Source organism: Myotis myotis, unplaced genomic scaffold (genome assembly GCF_014108235.1).
Source record: "Myotis myotis isolate mMyoMyo1 unplaced genomic scaffold, mMyoMyo1.p scaffold_m19_p_41, whole genome shotgun sequence".
NCBI lineage: Eukaryota > Metazoa > Chordata > Mammalia > Chiroptera > Vespertilionidae > Myotis > Myotis myotis.
This window is the reverse complement of record NW_023416348.1, coordinates 824,528-847,494: the sequence shown is the minus strand read 5'-3', so window position 1 is coordinate 847,494 and position 22,967 is coordinate 824,528. Positions and strand designations below refer to the sequence as shown.

At 52.7% G+C, this 22,967-nt stretch overlaps 1 protein-coding gene across 22 annotated transcripts in view; it reads right to left on the bottom strand.

Moving 5' to 3' along the window:
- Positions 1-7,899: 7,899 nt before the first annotated feature.
- Positions 7,900-22,967, bottom strand: part of MARK3 (microtubule affinity regulating kinase 3) — a 105,016-nt gene continuing 89,948 nt past the window's right edge. For 10 of the 22 annotated variants that reach the window (XM_036306471.1, XM_036306486.1, XM_036306491.1 and 7 more), the window contains 4 exons: positions 17,409-17,666; positions 13,497-13,523; positions 11,424-11,468; positions 7,900-8,822 (listed from right to left, as the gene is read on the bottom strand). In XM_036306471.1, coding sequence (XP_036162364.1) covers positions 8,477-8,822; positions 11,424-11,468; positions 13,497-13,523; positions 17,409-17,666 — 676 coding nt within the window. In that variant the 3' untranslated portion in view covers positions 7,900-8,476. Of the gene's footprint in view, positions 8,823-8,914; positions 9,877-11,423; positions 11,469-13,496; positions 13,524-17,408; positions 17,667-22,967 lie in introns of those variants that run through there. The other 12 variants (XM_036306470.1, XM_036306474.1, XM_036306476.1 and 9 more) reach the window with 8 other exon arrangements.

Here is a 22,967-nt window from a genome sequence, read left to right as displayed (position 1 = left end):
GGCTCAGTACAAGCAGGTGTGGGGGGAGGGCAGCATGAGGAACCGCAGGCGTCCTGGGTGTGGGGGACCCATGCAGGTGGTGTCCAGGCTGAGCAGGCCGTCAGGAGCCTTTGCCAGGGACCGCGGTCAATACTTGCTGGGCTGGCCCCCTGCTGGGGCATCTTTGCACTCATCCTTCCTGGGCTGAGCGGGCAGGCCAGGGAGACAGGAGGCAGGGCACCCTTTTCCTGGCTTCAGTGTCCTCCGCCTCCGGGGCCTGGGTCCGCGGAGCCCAGGAAGTGCAGCCGCGGGGAAGGCCTGGCCCTGCAGAGGGAGGTGGGGGGCAGCCATGGAGGAGCAGCAGCAGCAGCAGCATGCGCTGCCCGGCCAGGCTCCCTGCGCCACTGCCATCGAGGCTCTGCTGCACAGCGGCGCGTGGGCCGAGGGGCTCCTGGCCGGGTGTGGCTGTGCCCCAGTGCGGGGTGAGCGCTGCCCCACGGCGCCGGTGGGCAGCAGCACCGAGGCAGACACACCACTTCGACAGAAGGTCTCATCCCCTCAGCATGCCACCCAGGGAGGCCCAGGTGGCTGGGCTGTCTCGGGCTCAGCTACCCGACTGGACGCGACTGTGCCAGGCCACCTGGTTTCCTAGCCCTTCCCCTGCGTTCCTGGTTCCTCGTGTCCTCTTGCTGCACTCTCGTAGCTGCCATCACGCACTCTGGGACCAGGCCCCACCGCCTCCCCTTCCTCTGGGCTCCAGGGCGAGTTTAATTTTCCTTGAAATTACGTCAAACGCGGGAAGCCAATGAAATGCCCCACCCACCGCGGAGGGAACGAACTCTGTTCACTCCCCGTCTCTCTGCCGCGCTGGGAAGTGAGCCCCCAGCCTGGGTTCCTGCTGCAGCCCCACTGACAGCCGGCAGCACAGCTGTGGGGGCTGTTCCGGGCTCTGTGGGTGCTCACCCCGCCCCCAGCTCCTGGATGCCAGCAGCATCCACTACCCCGTGCCCCACCCCACCATGACAGTGCACAGTGCCTCCAGACACTCCAAACGCGCATGGGACCCAAGAACCCCTGACCCCGGAGACACCCAGCGCCTGCAGAAGACACAGCTGCGTGTGGAGGAAGAACTGCTCGCGCTGCCAACACAGGGCCGCTGCAAGACCAGGCCCCGCCCGCGAGGCGCCCCGCAGGCCCCGCAGTGCAGGCTCAGGGAGGTGCCGATGCGCTCCCAGAAGCGTGGTCGGGGAGGAAACAGCCTGTACTCGGATCCCACACACAACATGTGGGGAACCCTGAGGAGCAGGAGCGAGCGGAGGTGGAGGTGACAGGTGACTTCCTTCTTCAAACTTCACTTTCCAAGTTTCCTACGGTGAACGTGTCTTTCTTACGTAAGCCGAACTGAATTCTTTACATGTTTTTTAAAGGCTCTGATGTGTCACAGTTCGTGGGAGACTGAGGCTGGGCTTGGCTGTCATGGCCCTTTGTGCGAGCTGCGCCTGAACAATGGCCGCCCACCCGTGGGGGCGGGAACGGGGCTCAGGGAGGAGGACTGGGCGGGTCACCAGGAGGCCACCTGGTTCCGAGGCGTGGGCTCTGTCCACTGCTCCTGGCCTTTGCAGACCTGCTAGCCCTGAGTGTGCGGAGCTGCTACTCAGCAGGAGCTGAAGAGGCGGCACCAGAGGTTCCTCATTCCGCATTTCTATTTGTAGCCCTGAGCTGACTCCAAGGAGCTGACACCAACGCCTCCCACAGCACCTGGGGCTGCACCTTGTTCTCAGTGAATTTCCTTTCCCCGGGAGCAGGGGGCGATCACTTTGATGGCAAGAAGTCATCTTCCTGGCTGTGAGGTTCCCAGGAGCAGGGGAGACTTCAGCTGCGAGAAGTGAGGCTTCTACCATGTGCATTGCATTGGGCAACCAAGTGCTGGTTCCCAAGCCTGGCTGGCAGGGCCTGCAGGAGGCGTGCACGCCTGGGACCCTTCCCTTTCTGTAGACCTGGCTCCGCGTGGGTTCAGAGGTCCTTCCAGCCCTTCTGAGAGCTGGAGCTTGTCCAAGCTGAAGGCCTCACTGAAATAATTAACTTAAGACCCAGAAAGGTTCCAAGAGCTCTTTCCGCTGAGCCTGTGGGAGGCTGCTCGCCGCCCAGCACCACCCTCCCTGCTCTCCTGGTGCAGTGGCCCTGAGTCCGGCCTGCAGCCGCCCAACCCGAGTAGCATGTCCCCAAGGCTGTCCCAGCCACCTGGGACGAGGACGGGCCCTCGGCTGGCGGGGGAACACCTCCAGGTGTGCAACCTGGTACATGCGTGTGACGGCCGGCACCACCCCCGACTTGGCGATGGGGGCTGTACTGGGGCTGGGACCCTGCTCTGCCCTTCACTAACCCTCCTGGCAAGCCGGGGCCCGACTAGGAGCTGGCTGGTCTGCCCAGGTCCTGCAGGCCTTGGAGGTTCGTCTTGGCAGGAATTTAGCTGGAACCCACCATGCCAGGAGCATGTAGGGTGGCACACGTAAGACCCCAAACTGCCGGCAGCGGCACCAATGCCTCCAGACCCGTTTCCTTCGCTGTTTCGATCTAACCTGGGGCTCCCTATGCATATCTCTTTGCTTTCCACACTCAGCCTTCCCACCCAAGCCCAGGGCCCACCCAGAGCCCAGGGCCCTGTGCTCCGCCTTGCCCTGCCCTCCTCCCAGCAGGACTGCAGCCCGCACCGTCACCCGTTGGGCGTGGCCCTCGGTTGCACACCTATGTCACTATTTCACGGTGGCTTTTCTCTCCGAGAATGCAGATGTGGGTCAGGCTTTGGCCTTTCCCCTTTCATCCCACCCACCCCAACTGGCCTGCCTCCATTACTGGACAGACAGGTAGTCTGTGTTAAAACATACCCAGCTTTTCCCCAAATACACAACTTAGCAAAAACACAAAACTTCCATTAAATTTTCACTAAAACGAGACTAGTTTTGACACAAACTACTCGGCACAGAGTCGCACTTCAAATGCATTTCCCTCGAGAAAAAATAATAAAGGAACCATCCACACTTAACACCACTGCACTGTGCTTGAACGCCCGCCTGCTGCACTGTGTGGCGGCCAGTGCCTCCCCCTCGTTCTCCCCGAGACCAGATGAAGGGCCCAGGCGCTGATGGCGTCCTTGTGCGCTCCTGGCCTCAAGGACAGTCCAGATCCAGGGGCTCGGTTCCCCTGACTGACAGGACGAAGGAAATGCAGCACAACGGCAGCAGCCCTGGGACAAGCCCATCAAGATTCTTGGGAGCTGAGAGCTCGTGGGGGGGTGGGGGGGAGCCGGGGCGGGACCAGCGGAGCTGGGGTGGGAGCTGGGGTTGGGGTTGCACGGGGAAGCCCAGGACTGGGAGCAGGTGAGCGGAGCTGGTGCTGAAGCACGAGCCTGGGACTGCGCAGAGGAACCTGCTGACCAGCAAGTGCCCGGCGCACGGAGTGCCAGGCGTCCCAAGCGCCTGCTGCCGGGCGGATGAACGGATGCACATGCTGCCTCCCAGCTTATTTCCATGCAGAGCATGACTGCTTTTCGGTGTATCACACCCTCCCACGCCTGTCGGGAGGCAGTGGGAGCCAGTTCAGACCTGGCTCTGGAAGGAGCCGGCATGCCTGGTGCTTCCTCTCTGGTCCCCAGGGTGCTTCCCACCCAGGGCAGGGGGTCTGTTTTGGAGGCCTGTCAGATCACTCCCGAAGGAAGTGTGGGGCCAAAGTCCCCTTCACAGCAAAGGTGCACTGAATGAGACACCGATTACTGCAATGGCGACAAGACAGAGCCTGTCCACCGACACTGCCCTGCGCCTCAGGCTTGCCTGTCACCTGCACCACCTCGCCTGCCGGTCTGGCTTTGCTCAGCCTCGAGCCGGCACTCCTTCTGGCAGCACTGGCGGTACTGGGTTCAAGACCGTGTCTCTATCCCTCTCCTGTGAGAAGAACTTCTGGAAGGCACAGGCTCACCTGGCTTGTCTTTGGATCCCCAGAGCTCAGCACAGGGCCCTCTGGAGTCCCTGCCACCCTTGCCTGCCCCCAACATGCATGTTGATGAGCATCCATAGGGATAATGGCGGGCAGTCCTCAGGATACTCCCGGAAACACCTGAAAAGAACTCAGGCAGTTTAACTTGGAGAAGCAAAATTCAGGGAGGGAACGACACTCCTCTTCAAGCACTGAGCCTGGACTAGAGAGCAGGAGACCCCTGCAGGATGGTAAGCTGCCTGTGGCAGGAAAACGAAGGAGCAGCCAGAACCCTCCCCAGCTCCCTGGGTGCGCGTGAGCCCCTGAAACTCGGCTCCTGCTGGAGGGAGGAGTTCTAGAATGTTGCCTTAAAATAACGCAGAGGTGGGCTAAGTGGGTGGGAGGAAGAGCGAGAGCAGGAAATACAAAAGGCACAGGCTGGGGGCAGAGCCAGGCTGGAGCAGCTGTCTCCGTTCTCGGGGACGCCCCCACGAGGCCCCCGTCACCAGCCAGGGGTGGTACTTCACCACAGCAGAAACCACAGCGATGCCTGTCCGAGGAGCTGGGAACATGTGAGAACCTCAGAGCTTGCAACCAGCCAGCCCCAACCACACAAACTGCAAGAACCAAAGTGAATCAACAAAGCAACGAAACCAAAGCCAAGGGCAACGCAAGTGCATGATGCGGGCGTGGTGGGCAGGTCTGTTCCCATCCCCAGGGGAATCGGGGACCAGCTTCCCTATATCCTCAAACCAGGACTCCTGCTCAGCAGGCCTCCCCTGGGGAATGGGGCCCCGGATGTGGCCCCGAGGCGAGGCCCACTGTCAACACCCATGACTGCCCTCCTGACACCACCAGCTCTCATGCTGATGCCAAGCCCCAGGTTGCTGTCTGTCGTCTGAGGCAGGATCCACTCCCGTCCATCTGTCCGTCCACAGCACTTGCCCAGAAGGACTTGCACGGCCTGCACCTGGCTGAGCTGCGTGATGCGAGCGCAGGCAGCGGAGGGAGAGCAGCGCTCTGCTCCTGGCCCCTGTGGCCAGACCGGCTCCCGCCGTCCTGAGTGCCGCTGTGAGGCAGGAAAGGCGCCGGGGCTGCTGGAGACCAGTGACCTCAGACCAGTTCCGACTGCGCGAGCTTTCTGGCCTGCGGGTTGCCGTGCTGCTGACACACCACGCTCTGTGGATTGTCACTTGGGCTGGGGGCTGTCCCTCGAAGGGGCGCACCAAAGGCCGCCTGACACAGCTGCTGCACTGAACTCAATGGCTGCCAGGGTGCCCAGTCACCCTCTCAGGGAGTCACGGGGGGGGGCGGGGGGCGGGGAGGGGTGGAGGGTGGGGTGCCCCCGGGCACAGTCAGGACACCTATGAGCCGAGCCATGCACTTCTCACCACGTCCTTCAAGAGCAGCCACCGCTCCCCATGGAAAGACCTCATGGCAAATTACCAATTCCTACCCAAGCCAAGTAAAGTCCCCAAGAAGCAAAGTTCCAAGCTCTCCGACCCAGGCCCCTCCTCCTCAGGTCTGTGCTGGCCCAGGACACAGTGCCATGCAGGCTGGCCTCCGCGCCCACCGGCCGAGCGGGAGCTGCCAGGACAGCACTGCCAGCAGCAGTGTCCACCGCGGCAGCCGCGTGCTCAGAGGCGCACAGGAAGCCCCTTTTCCTGCCGTGGCTCTCCAGGCTTCCGGGAACCTGCGCTGCAGAAGGCCCACCACTGCTTCCTTTGTGGCAGGCGCGGTTCCTCCGTTCTCTGCACGCGCCTCCGGTGCAGCCGGAAGCCCGAGAGCTGGGCACACGCGGAGCCGCGCCTGGTCCTGGCCTGCCTGGTCCTGCGAGGGAAGCGGCGTGTCTGGAACAGTCACCTTCCTTTCCGGACCAGGACACCGCCCTGCTTGTCGGGCATCAAACCAGCAGCTCCGGCCGGCCACGTACCTCCACGCCCCTCGGGTCCCAGGGAGTGGAGGAGGGGAACACGGGGCCTTGTCTTTGCTGCTTAAACAACGTTCAAGCACTCCAGAACATTCCTTTACAAACCCGTGTATGCAGAATAAAAATGCCATCTCCTGAGAACGCAGAATCTAGAGGGAGGGCCTGGCCCCTCAGCGAGGGATGAAGTTCATGTTGAACCTCAGTAAAGGTAACACCTACGCTGCCACTAAAATCAAGTCACCGTCAATGAGGAATAAAGCCTTTGCATGCGACCACCTCAGACGTCTGACTCCTGTGGTGACCACGGGGCTTACCCCCACTTCTCACTGACCAGTGTACCAGAACGCAGGGCAGCGAGGATAAAAGAGGAGCTGCCAACGACACGGCTTCTTTCTGCATAAAGAGCGGCCACTTCATCAGGGCACGTGGTGAACGCATCTCGCTAAGGCCTCGCCGAGTTCCCCTCGCCCTGGAGGAAACAATTGGCGGCGGTGGCGGTGGCAAGACTGAAGAACAGGCGCAGCCCCCGCCCCGTGCGCAGAGCGGAGCTCCACATCTCCACCCTCTGCCCCCCTGCGGGCCGCACAGAGCTGGCAGAGAACCTGCTGAGGGCCAGGGCTGGACACGGAAGTGACAGGCCCCAGAAGGAGGAGGAGGGGACTACTGACTCACTAGCGAAGGTCTGCAAGGTTTCAGTGAGGTGCTGTGACGTGCTCCGCACTTACGTCCAAGGGCACTCAGCCCTGCCCCCCGTTCTCCTAGCTCCGGTGGCCCCTAGGCCTGGGCCCCTGCTCCCTGCAGGCTGAGCCCCCTCTCCCAGTCTCTCCAGGGGGAGTCCAAGCCTGTGCTGCTGGCCCGCCCGCCAGGCCTCCCACCACCTGCCCCCACGCAGGGCGGCAGCGCGTTCTCTCTGCTGCTCCTGCCAGAAGCTGTGTGGTCGCCTTTGGCTTCTTCTCACTCACCCGCCTCCACCCCAGAGCAAATGCATTTGACTCGTTTCAAAACATCCAGAACAGCCACCATCTCACCAGCAGCATCTCTTGCCTCATCACCGCCAGCCGCCTCCCAGCGTCCCTGGCCGCTCCTGGCCGCCAGCACCGCGCCCTGAAGGCCTGAGGCTGCGCGCTCTTCTCTGGGAAGTCCCAGCAGCTCCCGTCAGAGTAAGGCCCGTATCTGCAATGACCTTCAGGGCCCTGGTGGAGTTTGCCTGCATCTCCCTTCACTCGGCTCCAACACACGGCGCACTCTGGCCTCAGCCCCTGCAGGTGCCTCCCCGGCAGCCCAGGCCCTGCTCAAGCACTGAGCCCCCACCCACAGCCCTGAGCACAGCGCCTGCTGGAACCAGGACCCCGGAGGCCTTGCCCAGCGCCCATTTTTCACAGCGTTGATACGGCTCCGCCCCAGGTACCTTCCTGGTCGCTGTGGACTGCCATGCTTTAGAACACACCTTTATGAGACGAGGGGTCTGTTTTGCTCACGGACGTGTCCCTAACACATTGGAACAGTGTCCTGCTGTGGCAGACAAGAGTGTTTGTGACTTGAGTGTCCAGACTTTCCTCCTGTGACCAACAAACCCAGAACCCAAACAGCACACCCATCGATGTGACAACTTCCCTGTGAGAGCAAAGTGTCAAACTGACTGATGAGTCATCAGCTCAAAGGACCAGGGAGGTGCTGGGAAAAGCTGTCGGTTGAATTCATGGAATGAACCATGAAAAACGAGAGGAAAGGGACGTACTTCACAGAGGAAATCCAGACCCGCCAGACCCGCACTGCAGCTCACAGGAGTGCCGGCTCCTGAGGCGGAGGCGGGGCCGGGGAGGCAGCCGCTCCGACTCCCTGGCTCCTCAGCCGCCGGAGGGAGGGAGGGCCGTCTTCTCCCTTCACCGCCTTCAGGACCCTCTTAGGACAAAGGCCTCCCACACTCGCCAACTGCTTTTGTTCGACTTGCTGGTGAAGCAAAAACACTCAGTCACTGCCTTCACCGAGTCTTAAATACAGTACTAGGACACAATGCGAGGTTTTACTGAGAAAAAGTGAATGTTTAATTATCTTGTGAATCTACTTAGAAAAACACACAAGCAAAGTTCACAACTATAAATTTAAACCTTTTGCACTAAAAAACACACGAACAACAAACACAAAACCACAGGCATGAACTGTAAACCTGTACTAATTACCAACTAGTCTTAAGGTTAATTCTTAGTAGTTCAGTATTTCCTCCTTGGCAAGTGTAACAGCTGTAGCACCAATGACCTCCCACAGAGCTGCTGGGACGGGCGGCCAGGCAGGGAGATGCTCCGTACGCACCCCCCGCACGCGCGGCCCACTCGCACCCACAGGAGGCACGTGGAGATGGAGGTCACACGCTGACCCTCAGGGCAATGGAAAGAAGACAGAGGGCACACGTGTCACACAGCTTTAATGTAGTGCATTCGTAGAAAAGAGGCCAGCTTTCGCTCCCAGGCGTGCTCTCGTCCTTATAGTTTAATACCATGATTTAGAAGATGCAGACGTTATTGCCTAAATATTATTCTATACATTTCCACCAGCGCCCAGGAACTTCAGGCCGCTGCTCTATTACACCATCGTTCCCGGTTACAGCTTTAGCTCATTGGCAATCTTGGAAGCAATGTTTTTGAAAGCGATGGACGTCCCTGATATCCGCTTGAACCGCACCCCGTTCAGAGACAGTCTTGGCAGCTTGCACACCTCCATCTCCCACTGCACGAGGCTCTCCGCGTGCCCGTCGCCGTGGACACAGAAGAGGAGGAAGCGCTCTCTCTGCTCGTAGTCGCAGTTGTTGGCGTCCAGCACTTTGCGGATCTCCCGCATCATGTCGCTGGGGTCCATGGAACTAGTGGTTTTCATGCTCCAGGTGAAGCGCAGGGAGCGAGGTTTTGCTTCTTTGTTTTCATCCTTTTGCTCAGCAGAGACGTTGCGACTGAAACGCACAGCGGCAGGTTTATTTTCATTTGCACGGGACAGCCGGCCCTCTACTCTAGCTAGCGCACAACCAGCTCCAGCACAGCGCGGAGCCGGGCCGTTTTCCTGCACAGGCCCACACGTTGTTATCTGTTTCTTTTCTAAGAAATAACCATCTATTTGCTTCCCCCTAAAGTCACAGGCCACACATGCAGAAAATCTACCTGACTGTAAGACCTTCACCCAGTCATGTACTTACTAAAATTAAGAAAATAGTTAAATCAGGCAAAGTGGAGAGAGAGCTGCCCACATGTCCAAGAGCCCAGCTCTGCCCCAGGCTGAGCACAGGCGGCAAGGAGCCCTCAGCCCCTCACAGAGGCCCTGCTCGGCTCCTGTGACGCTCCTCACTCACACAGCCCCCGCCGGCACTGTGACGGGATAACCGGCGACTCAGCAGTTCAACCTGCTTTCCCTGCCCCCAGCCCCACAGGCTGAGCACATAGCTGTGTGGGAGCAGGCGGGGGGGGGGGGGGGGCACTCTCTCAATCCCCTGCACCCACCTCCATTATTTTTTTTTTACTTTAATTTAAATATTTAGTTTCAGTTAAAAAAAAAATTCTTACATGACATTATCTTGCTAGTGCAATAAAAAAAAAAGTGTTAAGGCTTATTTGTTGCTGAGCAAAAGTGACCTGTTTGAATGCAAACTATGGACTCAAAGTTCAAGCCGAAGTCCCCACATCCATAGACGTCACAGTGGGGCCCAGCCAGGGTTCTCTTGCAACCCCAAGAACAGGCCTCCTACTGCCTTACTGTTAATTATGGACACAAACTGCCACTTACAGTCTCCTTCGTGTGCACCTGGAGGCCTCGATTAGGATGGTGAACACCTAACACTCGTGCGCATTAAACACACCCAGCGTAACATGTTAAATACACTTAATCTTAGGGCAAAGTCGTTAGCAGTGCTGAGGGTAGGCCACAGGTTTTACTGTGCATTCAGTTCCCTGGTGCTGACCTGCTGATAGGCCATTCCGCTGGATTCACATCCACCAAAGCCGACTGGAAGCTTCCTATGTATAAAATTCTGTTGGGCACTGAATAGGCCATAAAAAGGAGCAAGAGCTCTCAGACGCAGTCGGGGTGTGGGAGGAGGACTGCCCCTGAGGAACAGCAGTGACCAGAGGGTCCCAGAGCCAGGCAGGCCCACCTCCTGGCAGGAGCCAGGGGAGGAGGAACCGCTCCTGGAGGGGCTTCTGGGGAGGACTCTGAGGAGTCCGGGTCCCACACCACCCCGGGGGCGGGAAAGCATCTCCATGTGCGAGCACAGGGAGTGTCAGCAGAGGCACAGGGCGGACATGGGCAAGTGTGCCAACAGACGGACTGCGCAGTGTACGCACTCTGTTGTCACACACCAGGAGGCAGGTCCTGTGACTCCCTTCCTATCATGGAGGGGAACAAGCTCAGGACAGCTAGAGCCTGCGCCAGGCTACAGTGGGCAGGCCTGGGGCATACTGCTGCCCGGCTCTCACCCCAACAAGCTGCCTCAACTGAGGCAGGCTGCTGAGATGCTACAGGGCCTCGCATGGACATGGTCGGCCAGGCAATGGGCCACTGCAGGTTTTCATTCAGAAAAGTCCTATGACAGAGCTGTGCTTTAGAGAGACCAGGGAGAGAGCCAATGGGTGTCAATAGGACCTGAGTAGCACGTGGCAACCACTGTAAAGGGCACAGGGAGGGACCAACCACGGAGACGGAGTCCTGAGCCTCACTGGTGACTCTTTTGTCCCCAATCTGAGCAATGACAGCTACACCAGATTTTAAAGCAAAACACTCGCCTGGCTGGCATGGCTCAGTGGTTAAGCATTGATCTATAAATCAGGAAGTCATGGTTCAATTCCTGGTCAGGGCACATGCTCAGAATGCAGGCCTGATCCCCAGTATGAGGCGTGCAAGGGGCAGCCAATTGGTGATTCTCTCATCATTGATGTTTCTACCTCTCTCCCCCTCTCCCTTCCTCTCTGAAATCAATAAAAATACATTAAAAAATAAAATACTTGAAAACATAATCACTGTTCTAAAAATCTAATTTTCCCTAGCTGGTTTAGTTCAGTGGATAGAGTGTCAGCCTGTGGACTGAAGGGTCCTGGGTTTGATTCCAGTCAAGGGCACATCCCAGGTTGCGGGCTTGATTCCTGGTAGGGAGCGTGCAGGAGGCAGCCAATGATTCTCTCTCATCATTGATGTTTCTCTCTCTCCCTCTCCCTTCCTCTCTGAAAGCAATAAAAATATATTCAAAAACCTAATTTGAAATTTCTACTCACTGCTTTCATGTTTGAGACTAGATCTATGCTAGGAGTCACTGAGATATCTGGAGTGCTCCCACCAAACCCAGACCTAAGTTCCTGTTGTTAGGGCCCAGACAGTGGCACCCTGGCGCCCTCCTGTGGTCCTGGGGTGTAGCACACCTCTGGCCCAGGCCCACCGCCAGGGGGCAGCAGCGGCACTGCCTCTTCCCAACCACAGAACCCAGACCCACCAAACCCACAGGACAGCAGAAGAGCATCACCGCAGCCACAGTTTTTAACATAAAATATATTTAAAAAATCATTTCCCTCACCTGGAGCCCTCATATCTCCCGTTCCTCTCATATTCGGTCGGAAGCCTGAATGAGCAGGACGCAGAAGCAGAGAAGTGGAAGAGAGAAAAGAGGTCTTACACAGCAGCACACGAAGCCCGGTGCAAACCAAGAAACCCAAGTCACGGGTGAGCTTAGGTCTCTCTCTCATGGTGGCCCAGACAGCGCTCCGCCTCTCCAGGTGTCCGCAGGCCGAGCAGGTGGTGGGATGCACACTGGCTTCCCAGACCCGGCAGGTGCCCTGCCCAGCCCTGGCAGCAGAGCACTCGTGGCCTTCGACTGGAGGTACGCTGGCCTTTTAAATAACTCCCCGAAGTGTAATGGCTTTCTATGAAAGGGAACTGGATTTATCAGCTGAATTCTACATTCAAGCAGATAATTGTCTTTCCAAGAAAAACCTGGAAACTAGGAAGATCAACTCAAAGCCACCACCAAGTGGCATTTCCCTCAGGAAGAAGGTGGTCTTCCCAGTTTTTGGTAAAGACTCATGTTAACCAAGCCTCTCAGAGGCCCACTGGTTTCACTGAGTGAGAAACAGTAGTCAGCCTTCCAGGGAGCTGAGAGGCACAGGCACAGGGTGGCCTCCATGGCAGACTTTCTGCCTCAGGTGTGTGCATTCCAAGGTAGTGAGCAACATTTTTGGTCTCTTGACTGTCAGCATCAAAAAATAGTCATCTCATCCTAGCCAGTTTGGCTCGCCCTCGGACTGAGGGTCCTGGGTTCGATTCTGATCAAGGGCAGGTACCTCAGTTGTAGGGCTTGATCCTCGGCACTGGCTGGATCATGCACAGGAGGCAACCAACTGATGTGTCTTTCTCACAATTGATCTTTCTCTCTCTCCCCCTTCCTCTCTCTCTAATATTAATAAACAACCTCCAGTAAGGATTAAAAAAAAAAAGTCTTCTGGTAGGAACAGCATACATTACAGTGCTTCAATTAAAAACAAGACATGCTTGCCCTAGCTGGTTTGGCTGAGTGGATAGAGTGTCGGCCTGTGGACCAAAGGGTCCTGGGTTCGAGTTCGGTCAGGGGCACATGTCTGGGGTTGTGGGCTCAATCCCCAGTGGGAAGAGTGCAGAAGGCAGCCAATCAGTGATTCTCTCTCATTATTGATGATTCTATCTCTCTTCCTCTCCCTTCTCTGAAATCAATAAAAATATATATTAAGATAAAAAAAAAAAATAAAAACAAGACATGCTTGCATGGTGGGCATGGACAGTGGTTGAGCATTGACCTACGAACCAGGAGGTCACAGTTGGACTCCAGGCTGAGACCTATGCCCGAGTTGCAGCTCAATCCCCAGTGTGGGGCATAGAGGAGGCAGCCAACCAATGATTCTCTCTCATTATTGATGCTTCTCTCTCTCCCTCTTTCTCCCTTCCTCTTTGAAATCAATAAAAATATTTTTTTAAAGACCCACGAAAAACAAGATACGCTTTCTTCAGTGGTTGGTGGAAAGTGGCTTTTAATAAAATACTATTTGCTCTTCACTCTGAAAATATTACGACATTTCTGCTATGCAGCGCCCCAAGCCTAACAGGCTATAAAGTGTGAGCTTCAGACTTGTCTCTCATTCCAGAATATGAGCTAATTTCCCTCTCACTCTAGAGCCTTTTGCTAATTGAATCCTCTATGAAATGAAAAATGATGACACACAATCACAACTTACCTCTGCCCGCTTGAGGCTGCCCATGAAATGTACACTAATGTTACTGCACATCTCATTCCTCAGACAGAAGCATGCTGAGTGTTATTAGTATGAAGACAGAATTATTCGGATGCTAAATAATTCTACTGAAGAAAGAAAATGCACAGAGCATGCGTAGGCCTCTTGTTATGTGGGTGCCGCAGTCCCTTTCAAAATGCCTGAAAGAGTTAATCTATTTCTTCCCCCAGTTTCCTTTCAAGGAAATAAGTATTTAGTTCTCAGCAGAAAGTTTAGTTAAAAAAATAAAACAAAAAACAAACAGGGCTAAAAAGCCAAACCTGGTGTTAATTGCAGGAACCATTTTGGGGTGAGGATTGAAAAAAAAAAAGTATATATATAAATCCTACCTTTTGATAAACCTGAATGACATGTTTCTAAAAGAAATTAAGCCAAAAATAAAAATTAACAAAAATGACTTGTACAAATGAAATATAAATTCAGTCAATTATAAAGAGAAAGAAAAACAACAAATAAAAAAGGCTCCTTTTCTGTCCAATGAACAATGAAACAGTGATGTGTGTTGAAAAACTAAAATTATTACAGATAATTGAGGATGTGATCTTTTAATTATAAACATTTAAAAATCTATACTTGTAAGCAAAAACTCAGCATTGACACTGACATCAGCTGTAATGAGTTTAAGGCTCTTCACATGGCTCTATGTTAAGACAATAAAGTCAACATCTTGTCTGAAATAAATGACTTAAGTCATTTGCAATAAACTAGTAATAAAACATTTTTCAATTTTCTTCAGAATATCTTATGAACAAAAATTTCACGTTCTTATACAGAAACATTAAAAATTTCATTATAAAATGTTTAACCATTAAGAGAATCATTGCTTACTTCAGGAAGGTAATTTAAACATTAACAGTAGTTATAAATTACTTTTTAAGAAAAAGTAACTTATTAGGGTATGAATGGAAATTTCATGACTGTATAACAATGGGTGATTCATTTTTATGTTTTAGGAATAAACTCAAAGAGCCCAATTTAAAAAAAGTGACTCTGCTTGTAAAACATTTTAGGAAGATGCTTAGGCTGAGAGGAACAGAAGCTGACCAAAGAAACTTGAAATTGCTGGTCAGGCTGGTCTGACCACGCGCTCAGCCTTCCTGGGCAAGAGTGGCCTGGGCTTGTCAAACGACTTGGAAAGCCCATGGCTGCGACTGAGCACAGGAGGCACGGGGATGTGTCTGCCGCTGGGCTGATGGAATGGATCCGTGTTTTGTTTTGTTTTTCTAATCTGGGGTGATGTTGGCAGTGCTTGAGACATTGACCCATTTAAAAATATCTAACTACTGTAGGTACTACGACCAAGCACTTCATAACCAGATCAGAAGGGGTACACAGCAAGTAGAGAAGATCATGCATTGAAAAGATTTTGTAAATATTTAAGCACTACATGAAGGCAGTATTATTCAACAATTTGTTTTAGTTGAAAACTGATTAAAAGGTCTTTAAAATGTATTTTCATTCCTGAGTTTTCTACCTGAGGAAAGTCAGGGTTATTGGTCAAGGACCTAGGACTGCTTTTCTAATTTTTCCTCCCACGGATCCCTTGAGGTAGAGAGAGCAGGAGGTTGCAGGCCTGAGGCCTCACCTCACTCCTGCTGAGTGCACAGGGCCTCAGAGGTGGCAGGGCCCACAGCTCGTCCAAACTACAGGGCATCTGGGCAGAGCTGGGCGTACGTTTCCTGAGGCCTGCTCTCTGCCCACTGCACCAGGGCAGGTCTCCTGTGCAGATTCTAAGTGCCAACCCGAGCCTTTCAGGGACTGAACACAGCTGCAGCTGTTAGGGGAGGCCCAGATGCTGAGAAGACTACAGCAGAAGGACCGACTGTCTTTACGAATAAACTGACTACATCTGAAGGAGAGCACCAAGGAGACTCCAGACCTCAGCCTGCAAACTTGAAAACAGAAGACGATGACCTTTCTGGAAAACGTGGGGGTGGAAACTAAAACAAGATGACCCCTTGGAATTTTTAAACAAGAAACCTCAACCTCCAAGTTCAATTCAGATACAATGAAATAAACTTAGAATCTTAAACATGTGTCCCATCTCTCTCAACCACATCTCCAGTTTCTTCTATAAAATTGAGTGATATCTACTTCACAGGGTAGACTGTGGAGATTGATGAGTGTGTGTGTGTTTATATATGTAAAATGAGTATAGCTATACCTGAAATTCTACAGACATCTACTTATCTTAGTGCACAGAAAGCAGTCAAAAATTTTTATCAATGATAGTACATGTATTAAGATGATTTTTATTTTTTTTAAATTATCTTTTTATTGATTCAGAGGGGAAGGAAGAGGGAGATAAAAACATCAATGACGAGAGAGAATCATCAATCAGTTTGCCTCCTGCACGCCCCCCACTGGGATGGAGCCCGCAACCCGGGCCCGGATCGGGAATTGAACCGAGACCTCCTGGTTCATAGGTCGCTGCTCAACCCCTGAGCCACGCCAGCTGGGCTTAAGATGATTTTTTAAAACAAAGCACAAAGGAAACAAATAAATTCAAGGATTTTAATGATGGGCCCACAACAGACCAAAGTGCAGGGCCACTACATTGACCGCTATGACTAGTGCTTAGCTAGACCTGACTGCTGGACCTCCATTCTGTGCTCAAAGGGCAACCCACCAGGTGACAGCAGGCAGCAGGGCCAGGGAGGGAAACAGCCAAGGGAATGACACCCAGCTCCATCTCCTACCACCCACGTTTCAGCGGCCGATTCCATTTCAGCCCAGTCCCCAGGAGGGAGCGGGGGACAGGGAGGCCTGGGGTGACACTGAAGGGGAGTAGTGAATTATTTTGGGGGGTTCAAAAAACTCTTCCTGGATTGGACTTCAAACCTGGCAAGACCCTTTAGACCATCTGCTCTCTGCCCAGCCTGGAGCACAGAGTCTCAGCAAAGGGGCCAGAAGAGAGTGAGAGGCAAGCGGGAACCTCTGACTGCTCTGGCCCTAGTCAGTGCTCTTGACGTCAGAAGTCCTCCCTCATCTGGTACTCAGTAACAAACAGATCATCTGGGGAATAGTTTAAAGTGACTCGTCTAACTTTTAGATGATTGATCTAAAATAAAACTATGGGAGGAATCAAGGAGACTTAAAAAGTGGTACTTAACTTACAGTTTAAATACAAAGGCCCCATGAAACTGAGCAGCAAGCTAATGGGCCAGAGGGAGTGAGGCACAGAGGAGGCACCAACCATTCTGGACCCTGAGAAGATGCACTGCTGTGCTGAGCAGACAGATGAACAGGAGGGTCGGAAGCAGGTGAGCCTGCAGGACACCCGGGCACACGAGTGCACAGCGAGGCGGCTCAGCTTCCTGGGCGTCCTGGACATGCAGGGCTCTCAGGCGTCCTGGGGAGGTCCTGGCTAACGGTGCCTTTGTCTATTTGCTGCTGGTACGAAGCGGCATCTTTCCCTTTTCCTCTAGTAGCAGCCAATGTTTCTAGGCATCTGCAACCTCTACAGCTCGATTATGGACACAAGTTAAAATACCTCAAGGGATCCACAGACATGTCCCAGGGCCCGGAATGACAGCCTGCTGAACACATGAAGAATTTCATACACGACCAGATACTAGTTTCCTTCTGAGCACAAACCAGAGATGTTATTCGCATAACTGCACCATTTCAGAAAGGTGCCTTGTTCTTACTATAATTCACTGAGACCAACAGAGAGCACAGCTGCAAGACTCAGACTTTAAGACACTTAGTGTTCCTCAGTGACAACGAAGTGCAAGGAGAAGAGGAACTGTGTCCTTGGTGACCGCGCACAGCGTGCCAGCCCTGCCAACCCTGGTCTGGGGTTCTGTTCCACCAAGGTGACCATCTATGCAGACAAAGGTGCCATGCAGCCCGGCCGGTTGGTTGAGCATTGACCTATGAACCAGGTCACAGTTCGATCCCCAGGTTACGGGCTCGATCCCCAGTGTGGGGTGTGCAAGAGCAGGCAATTGATGATTCTCTCTCATCATTGATGTTTCTATCTCTCCCTCCCTCTCTCTGAAATCAGTAAAAACATCTATTTTTTAAAAAGTGTGATGCAAGGAACAGTAAGGAGCCACGACCTCCCAAGTGCTGGGAAACGTTTCCTGGGATTCTCTTCTAAAACCTTTCAGTCTAGTTAAAGAAAGAAACCAGAAAAACATGAGCTAAAGACAAATGAACAGCAGCCAGGCTGGCTTCACACGCACAGAAGACATGTCTCCTCTTGCTGCAAACAATCAGCTCCACCTGGCACTTACCTCCTTGTGAGTTTTGAGGTTAATTTACTGAAAAGATTAGCGGAGCCTCGGCTTCGAGCCTGTGACAATGGCGTGGCTTCGTGGGACAGGCTGGGCGAGGCGGGCGGGCCGTTATAGGTGGCAGTCCGCCGCTCGCGGGGCTGGCCGTGGAACGTGCTGCGACTGGCAGTGCCCCTGGGGAAGCGGACGCGATCCGGGGTGGCCGCGCTGCTGATGCTGTGTGTGGAAGCACCTGGGGCTCTCTGGTCAGGAACAGTGCTAGAAGATGAGGAAGCACAGAGCTTTACATTTCGTTCACCAAATCCTGTCTTTGTGGCAAACATGGCACACAAACATTCAGTCACAATATACCTTTTATCTAAAGTGGAGAGAACCAGCTTTAACAAAACAAGACCCCAGGGGTGTTTCACAGGACTGAGAAGCAAAAGTAAGTTAAATGGGAAAGGGGACCTGAGGAATCATATGTAATGGAACAAAGCCTTGTGGAGTTTAAGGGAACAGCAAACATATTTCCAGGACAAGATAATGCGGGGAAATTCTAGGACATAGCATGGCTTGAAACTCAAGCGTTCTTCCTTTGCTTCCCCCTCAAATTGCTCCCATGCAGAGACCCGTGCCCACATGGAAGAAAGAAAGGCTATGCCGGTGAAATTGAAGAACAAGCAACTGAAAAGTTTTGGAAGCACACGATGGCATAGCTGTTGTGACACTCCACACGCTGAACGAGACCTGGAGAAAGGGGTCCTCCCCAATCTGTAGGATGCAAAAGCAAGAAGACACACCGACAACCGAGGCCACCATAAGACAGGATGTGCGGGACTAGCACACACTCAGGAAGAACACTGTGGACAACTGTGACGAGCTTGGGCTATGAAATCCACAGCGCAAGTTAGGAAGCCGCGGGGACACGTTGGTGCCGTGAGGAAGGCGCATTTTCCTTACACAGCCTGGACGTTATCTCCTTCACTGTCTAGTGGAGGTAACAGCATCTTGGGGGGCCCTGAGGGGCATGGACATCGACTTCTGATGTCTCGGCCGCCAGGTGGGAGGTGTGGTGCAGGTGAGGCGGGGCTAGCTGCGTAAGCGAACGTTTCTGTCAGGCTGGGAGGGGTTGGGGTTTGGGCAGAGGCAGAAACAACGATGTGATGGACCAGCGACAAAGAGCAATCTGTGGTTTAAAGCACAGCTTCCTCCCCAACCATCTCAGAACAAAATCTCTTAAACTAGTTCCGGGGACTCCGGAGCACCTCCTAACGTGTAGCTCCCCCCCCCCCCCAAAATGTAATTTTAAAAGTGTATTCGCTTTAAAGAAAAGAAGACATCTTCCAGGTTCGGGTCCTTATGCCAGAGGGACAATGTCTTCTGAGCTGTGTGTGGCAGCCCGCTCTACGGAGAGCCCACGTGGTCAGATCCATGCCGAGCACAGGCCACTGCTCCCCGCCTGTTCCAGAGGTGAGAAGCTTCCTACTCACTGGACACTCACTTCTTCATAAACAAGGCAAAATCCCTAAGGGGTCAAGGGGCCCCTTTTTCCAGGTGGAACTAATGAGCAGATGAGCTGTGTACAGAGAGAGGCAGAGTGGCTTCCTGCCCGCAGTTGCCCTGGCACACGCTGCGGGACAGAACCATGACCTCACTTCATTCCAGCGCCAGCGTGTCCTTGGAACAGCCGAGGCGGTTTCTTTCCTTTAAGGAGAGTCGGATGTAGAACTCCGGCCATACTTTCAGTGTCTTTCGGCAGAAATCCCTCCGGGTCCTCAAGTCCTGGAGCCACCCGTTCTATCCCTCCTGCCCTACCACCTAGAGCAGCGGTGCTGTCCTGTGGGTGTCAACCCCTAACAGTGCTTCAGCCAGCCCACCCACTTCTCCCATCTCCTCACAGGCAGGGCCCATCCTGTCTTCACTGGTCCCCCGGCCTTCACCCACACGCCCTCCAATGTGTCCACCAGTGAGCTGTCTAATATATAAACCCGACTTTTTCACTCATAACCTTTCAAAAGCAGTGTTCAGGATGAAGTTCAAACTCCTCACCTGGCACCCAGGTAGCATCCTAGGCACCCAGAGCCTGGCCCCTGCCCTCTCTCCAGGCTTTACCTTCTACGTCACCTCCCAGAGCTTGGCCAGCAGAGAACCGCGGCTCGTGCAGGGGCTAAGTGCTCTCCTGACGGGAAAGGAAGGTCAGTGAAATGAGCACTAGAATTGTGGCAGTCCCACTAGGAGGACTACCAATAATAAATTGCTCAATAAGACCTTCTTGTCCCTGAATTTTTGAGAATTTTGCCCTCTGACTTGGGAGAGTGGCTCTACCATAGTCATAGACATACTGGAAACAAATGCCACAGAAACATAAAAATAGATCCGGTTTTGTGTTTTTGCCACTCTGCACTCCCGTTCCCTATGACAAAGAAACACGTGAATCCTGCTTTAGGGGGAAGGTTCCTGGGCCCCAGATGTTGCTGACTCCACCCCACAACAAGTTGTGTCCGGCAGTGACAGGCCTAAAGAGTCAGACCAACAGGGATGGAGGAGACACCCAGGCTTCCTGGGTGTGGGAAGACAGTAAGTCTGATCCTACTGGGCCCAACCAGGGACCCAGGACAGAACGAGGAGCTGCACCAACTGTCCCTGCGCTTTCTAGTTGTAGGCAGAGATGACCTGTTTCATTAAAGCTTGAATGGACTGGGCCCTGTCACCTGCCACACAGAGTCCTAAAGGATCCAACTACGTGAAGAAATGCTTACTTGTCCCCAATACATAGAGACATACATAGACATACGTATAACTTTATTTTTAACAAGTTACAGATAAATACAACTCTTTCTACTCTGTATCTGCTCAGGACAGGGCCAGGGTCAGCACTCTTTATCCCCCCACCAGCTGCTGTCACGGACTCGCCCACGCTGGGAGCTGATTGACAGATGCTGTAAGGAAGGCAGGGCAAGAAGGGGAGGCAGGGCCGCCCGGCTCCTTCCCTGGGGAAGAGAAAAGGCCCGCAGGCCCTGGGGCAGGAAAGGGCTTTTGGTAAGGTACTGGGTAAGGCTGCACAATCTACTCCCCACGAGGCACGCCGTCAATGGTTGGCCAGTGCAGGCAAGATCTACAAGGCATGCAAGCGAGACAGGAGTCTGGACAGACATGCTGAAGTTAGAGACCTTCCTAAATAGGAAGTGTAAATCATAGTCTCATGATAGATTATTAAATTTTTTGACATACTAATCTTAGGGGCACTTAGTGGATTATGTTTTAGAAATTTAATATATGTTGTATCACAAAACAACAAAAAACCGCGGTCCCTTCTGGCGCTGGCCCCGTCAGCGGGTGCGAGTGCTGCCGCTTGCACCTGCTAATGGCACCGGCCCTGCTTGCACCCGCTGCTCTGCACCGTCAGCAGGTGTGAGCGGAGCTGTCGTCTTCAACACATGGAAGCAACAGCAGGAATGGGGCTGCCAGCAGAGAGAGGACAGGGGGCCGTGGCGGGAGGGGCTGGGCAGGGGCACAGAGGATGGGCCGAGACCTGCCCCCGTGCCCACTGCAGCCTTACAATCCACAGTTCCTTTCAAGGTGCACAAATTCGTGCACTGGGCCCCTAGTTTTTAAATAAACCTTAACTTAAAAGTTGCTTTGTATTAATGTCTGATTATCTTTTTGTAATTTTTATTTTAAACTCTAACCCACTTATGATTACTGATGGACATGAATTTTTAATTTATTTTAATATGACATCTATCCCAGACCAGAACATTATGATATGAATAGTTTTGGTTGCTGATTCAAAGCATATGAGTGATTAGGCAAAAGCATAATTAAAAATATAACCCAAGAGACATCTGTTGTAACTGTGATCAAACACCCTCTGCTCAGTCCTTGGGCCTAATGCAGGACAAATGCATAAATGGGTCAAGTCCAGAGCAACTTCCCAACCATAAAATTTACCTGTGACATCGAATACCTACAACTTCTCTGGAATACTTCTGTTATGCTTTACTATAATGAATGACATCCCACTAATTCTTGGGGGTTCTCAAGTGAAAACATTTTCAACAGTCTCCTGGAGCTACCCAAAAGCACATGGCAAGCAAGATGGCACCCACATCCTGTCGGGTGGTTAGCAACATCACTAAGTTGAGAGATTATAGTCAGTGTAAACTAAGGAAATTCTTCCATGTACCTATGAACACTTACGATCAGTAATAAAAGCTACTGTTTGTTGAGCGCTGAGTCAGTGTCTGTGCTAAGTGGCTAAAGGCCCACAGTAAATCTATAGGACGCTGACAGGGTGATGATACGATGAAGATGTGACGCCACCTCCTCACACCCGGTTTACACTGACTGCTAGTCGATGCTAGAATGGGCCTGGTTTATGCTGATTGCTGGTCGATGCTGGAATGGGTCATTTTGAGAGACTGACATCTGAAGGTGGAATAACCACATCAGGATTATAGCAAAAGCAATCTGACTTCACACCTACTTTCAAAATAATAGTGTTAATTAGAAAATTACTCATGTGCCTCGTGCCAAAACCAAGATGTGCTATATACCTTTTCTCCACTACACACCAAGGACTGGCTTTACTTTTCACACAGTAAAGCTGATAAAACAGAAAGATTGCACTATGAAAAATTAATGAATAAAATTAATTTTAAAATGAAGAAACTCTATTAAAATAAATTGTATTGCCTGGCAAGAGATACACTTGGTGAGGCTTTAAGCCTTGGAGCATCCCATGCCCAAAGTGGAATGTGGCAGGGAGCTGAAGAGCTTGGCAAAGCTGTGGACAGCCTGTGGTCTAATCTCCCGTAGTTTCCATCAGCCATGATCACTCTCATGCTGGCATTCTGTATAAGCATTCACATATGTAAGAAAAAGCCCCACATAGTCAAGGCTGGAAACAGAACTTAGGTCCTTTCAGAAGTTACATAGCCCAGGGACCGTGCAGCTCAGTAGGGTTTTGTCAAGGAATAAGATAAGCATATGGGAGAGGAAAAAGCAACAGTCTGCCTAAGAAGTCAGCTGTGCATAAAGAAGGCTCCGTGCATCTAATTTATGACTCATGCATCCATTTTAAGGATAAGAAAGTTGTCACATTTGCTGCCTTAACTGAAAATAAAAAGTACGACCACTACAGTTTGGCACTCAAACCTCCAGTAATTTTCCACATTATTGAAAATCCACTTTTAATTTATTTGTAAGATAAAAAGGAAAAGAACATCCAGATATTATTCTAAAATTATGGGCCCTGTCTCGTGTGGTTTGGTGCTGAAACTCTGCTTGGTTAAAGATAAAGACAACACTTTTAGACGCAAAGTGCTGCAATGACTGATGTTACCAGAAGCAATGAGGCCCCGTCAGGATAAGGAGTCAGCCCCAATGAGGATAGTGCCTGCAGGCAAAGCAGACAGGCAGTGACTCCAAGGTGAACTGAAGCACTGCAGACAAGAGGAAATAGAAGACCATGTGCACACACATAAGGGGGGGGGGGGGGGGGGGGCGGTTGGCAGATCTTGGCCTTAACATAAGCCTCTTAAAAAGTCTGACTGGCCGGGCCAGTGTAGCTCAGTC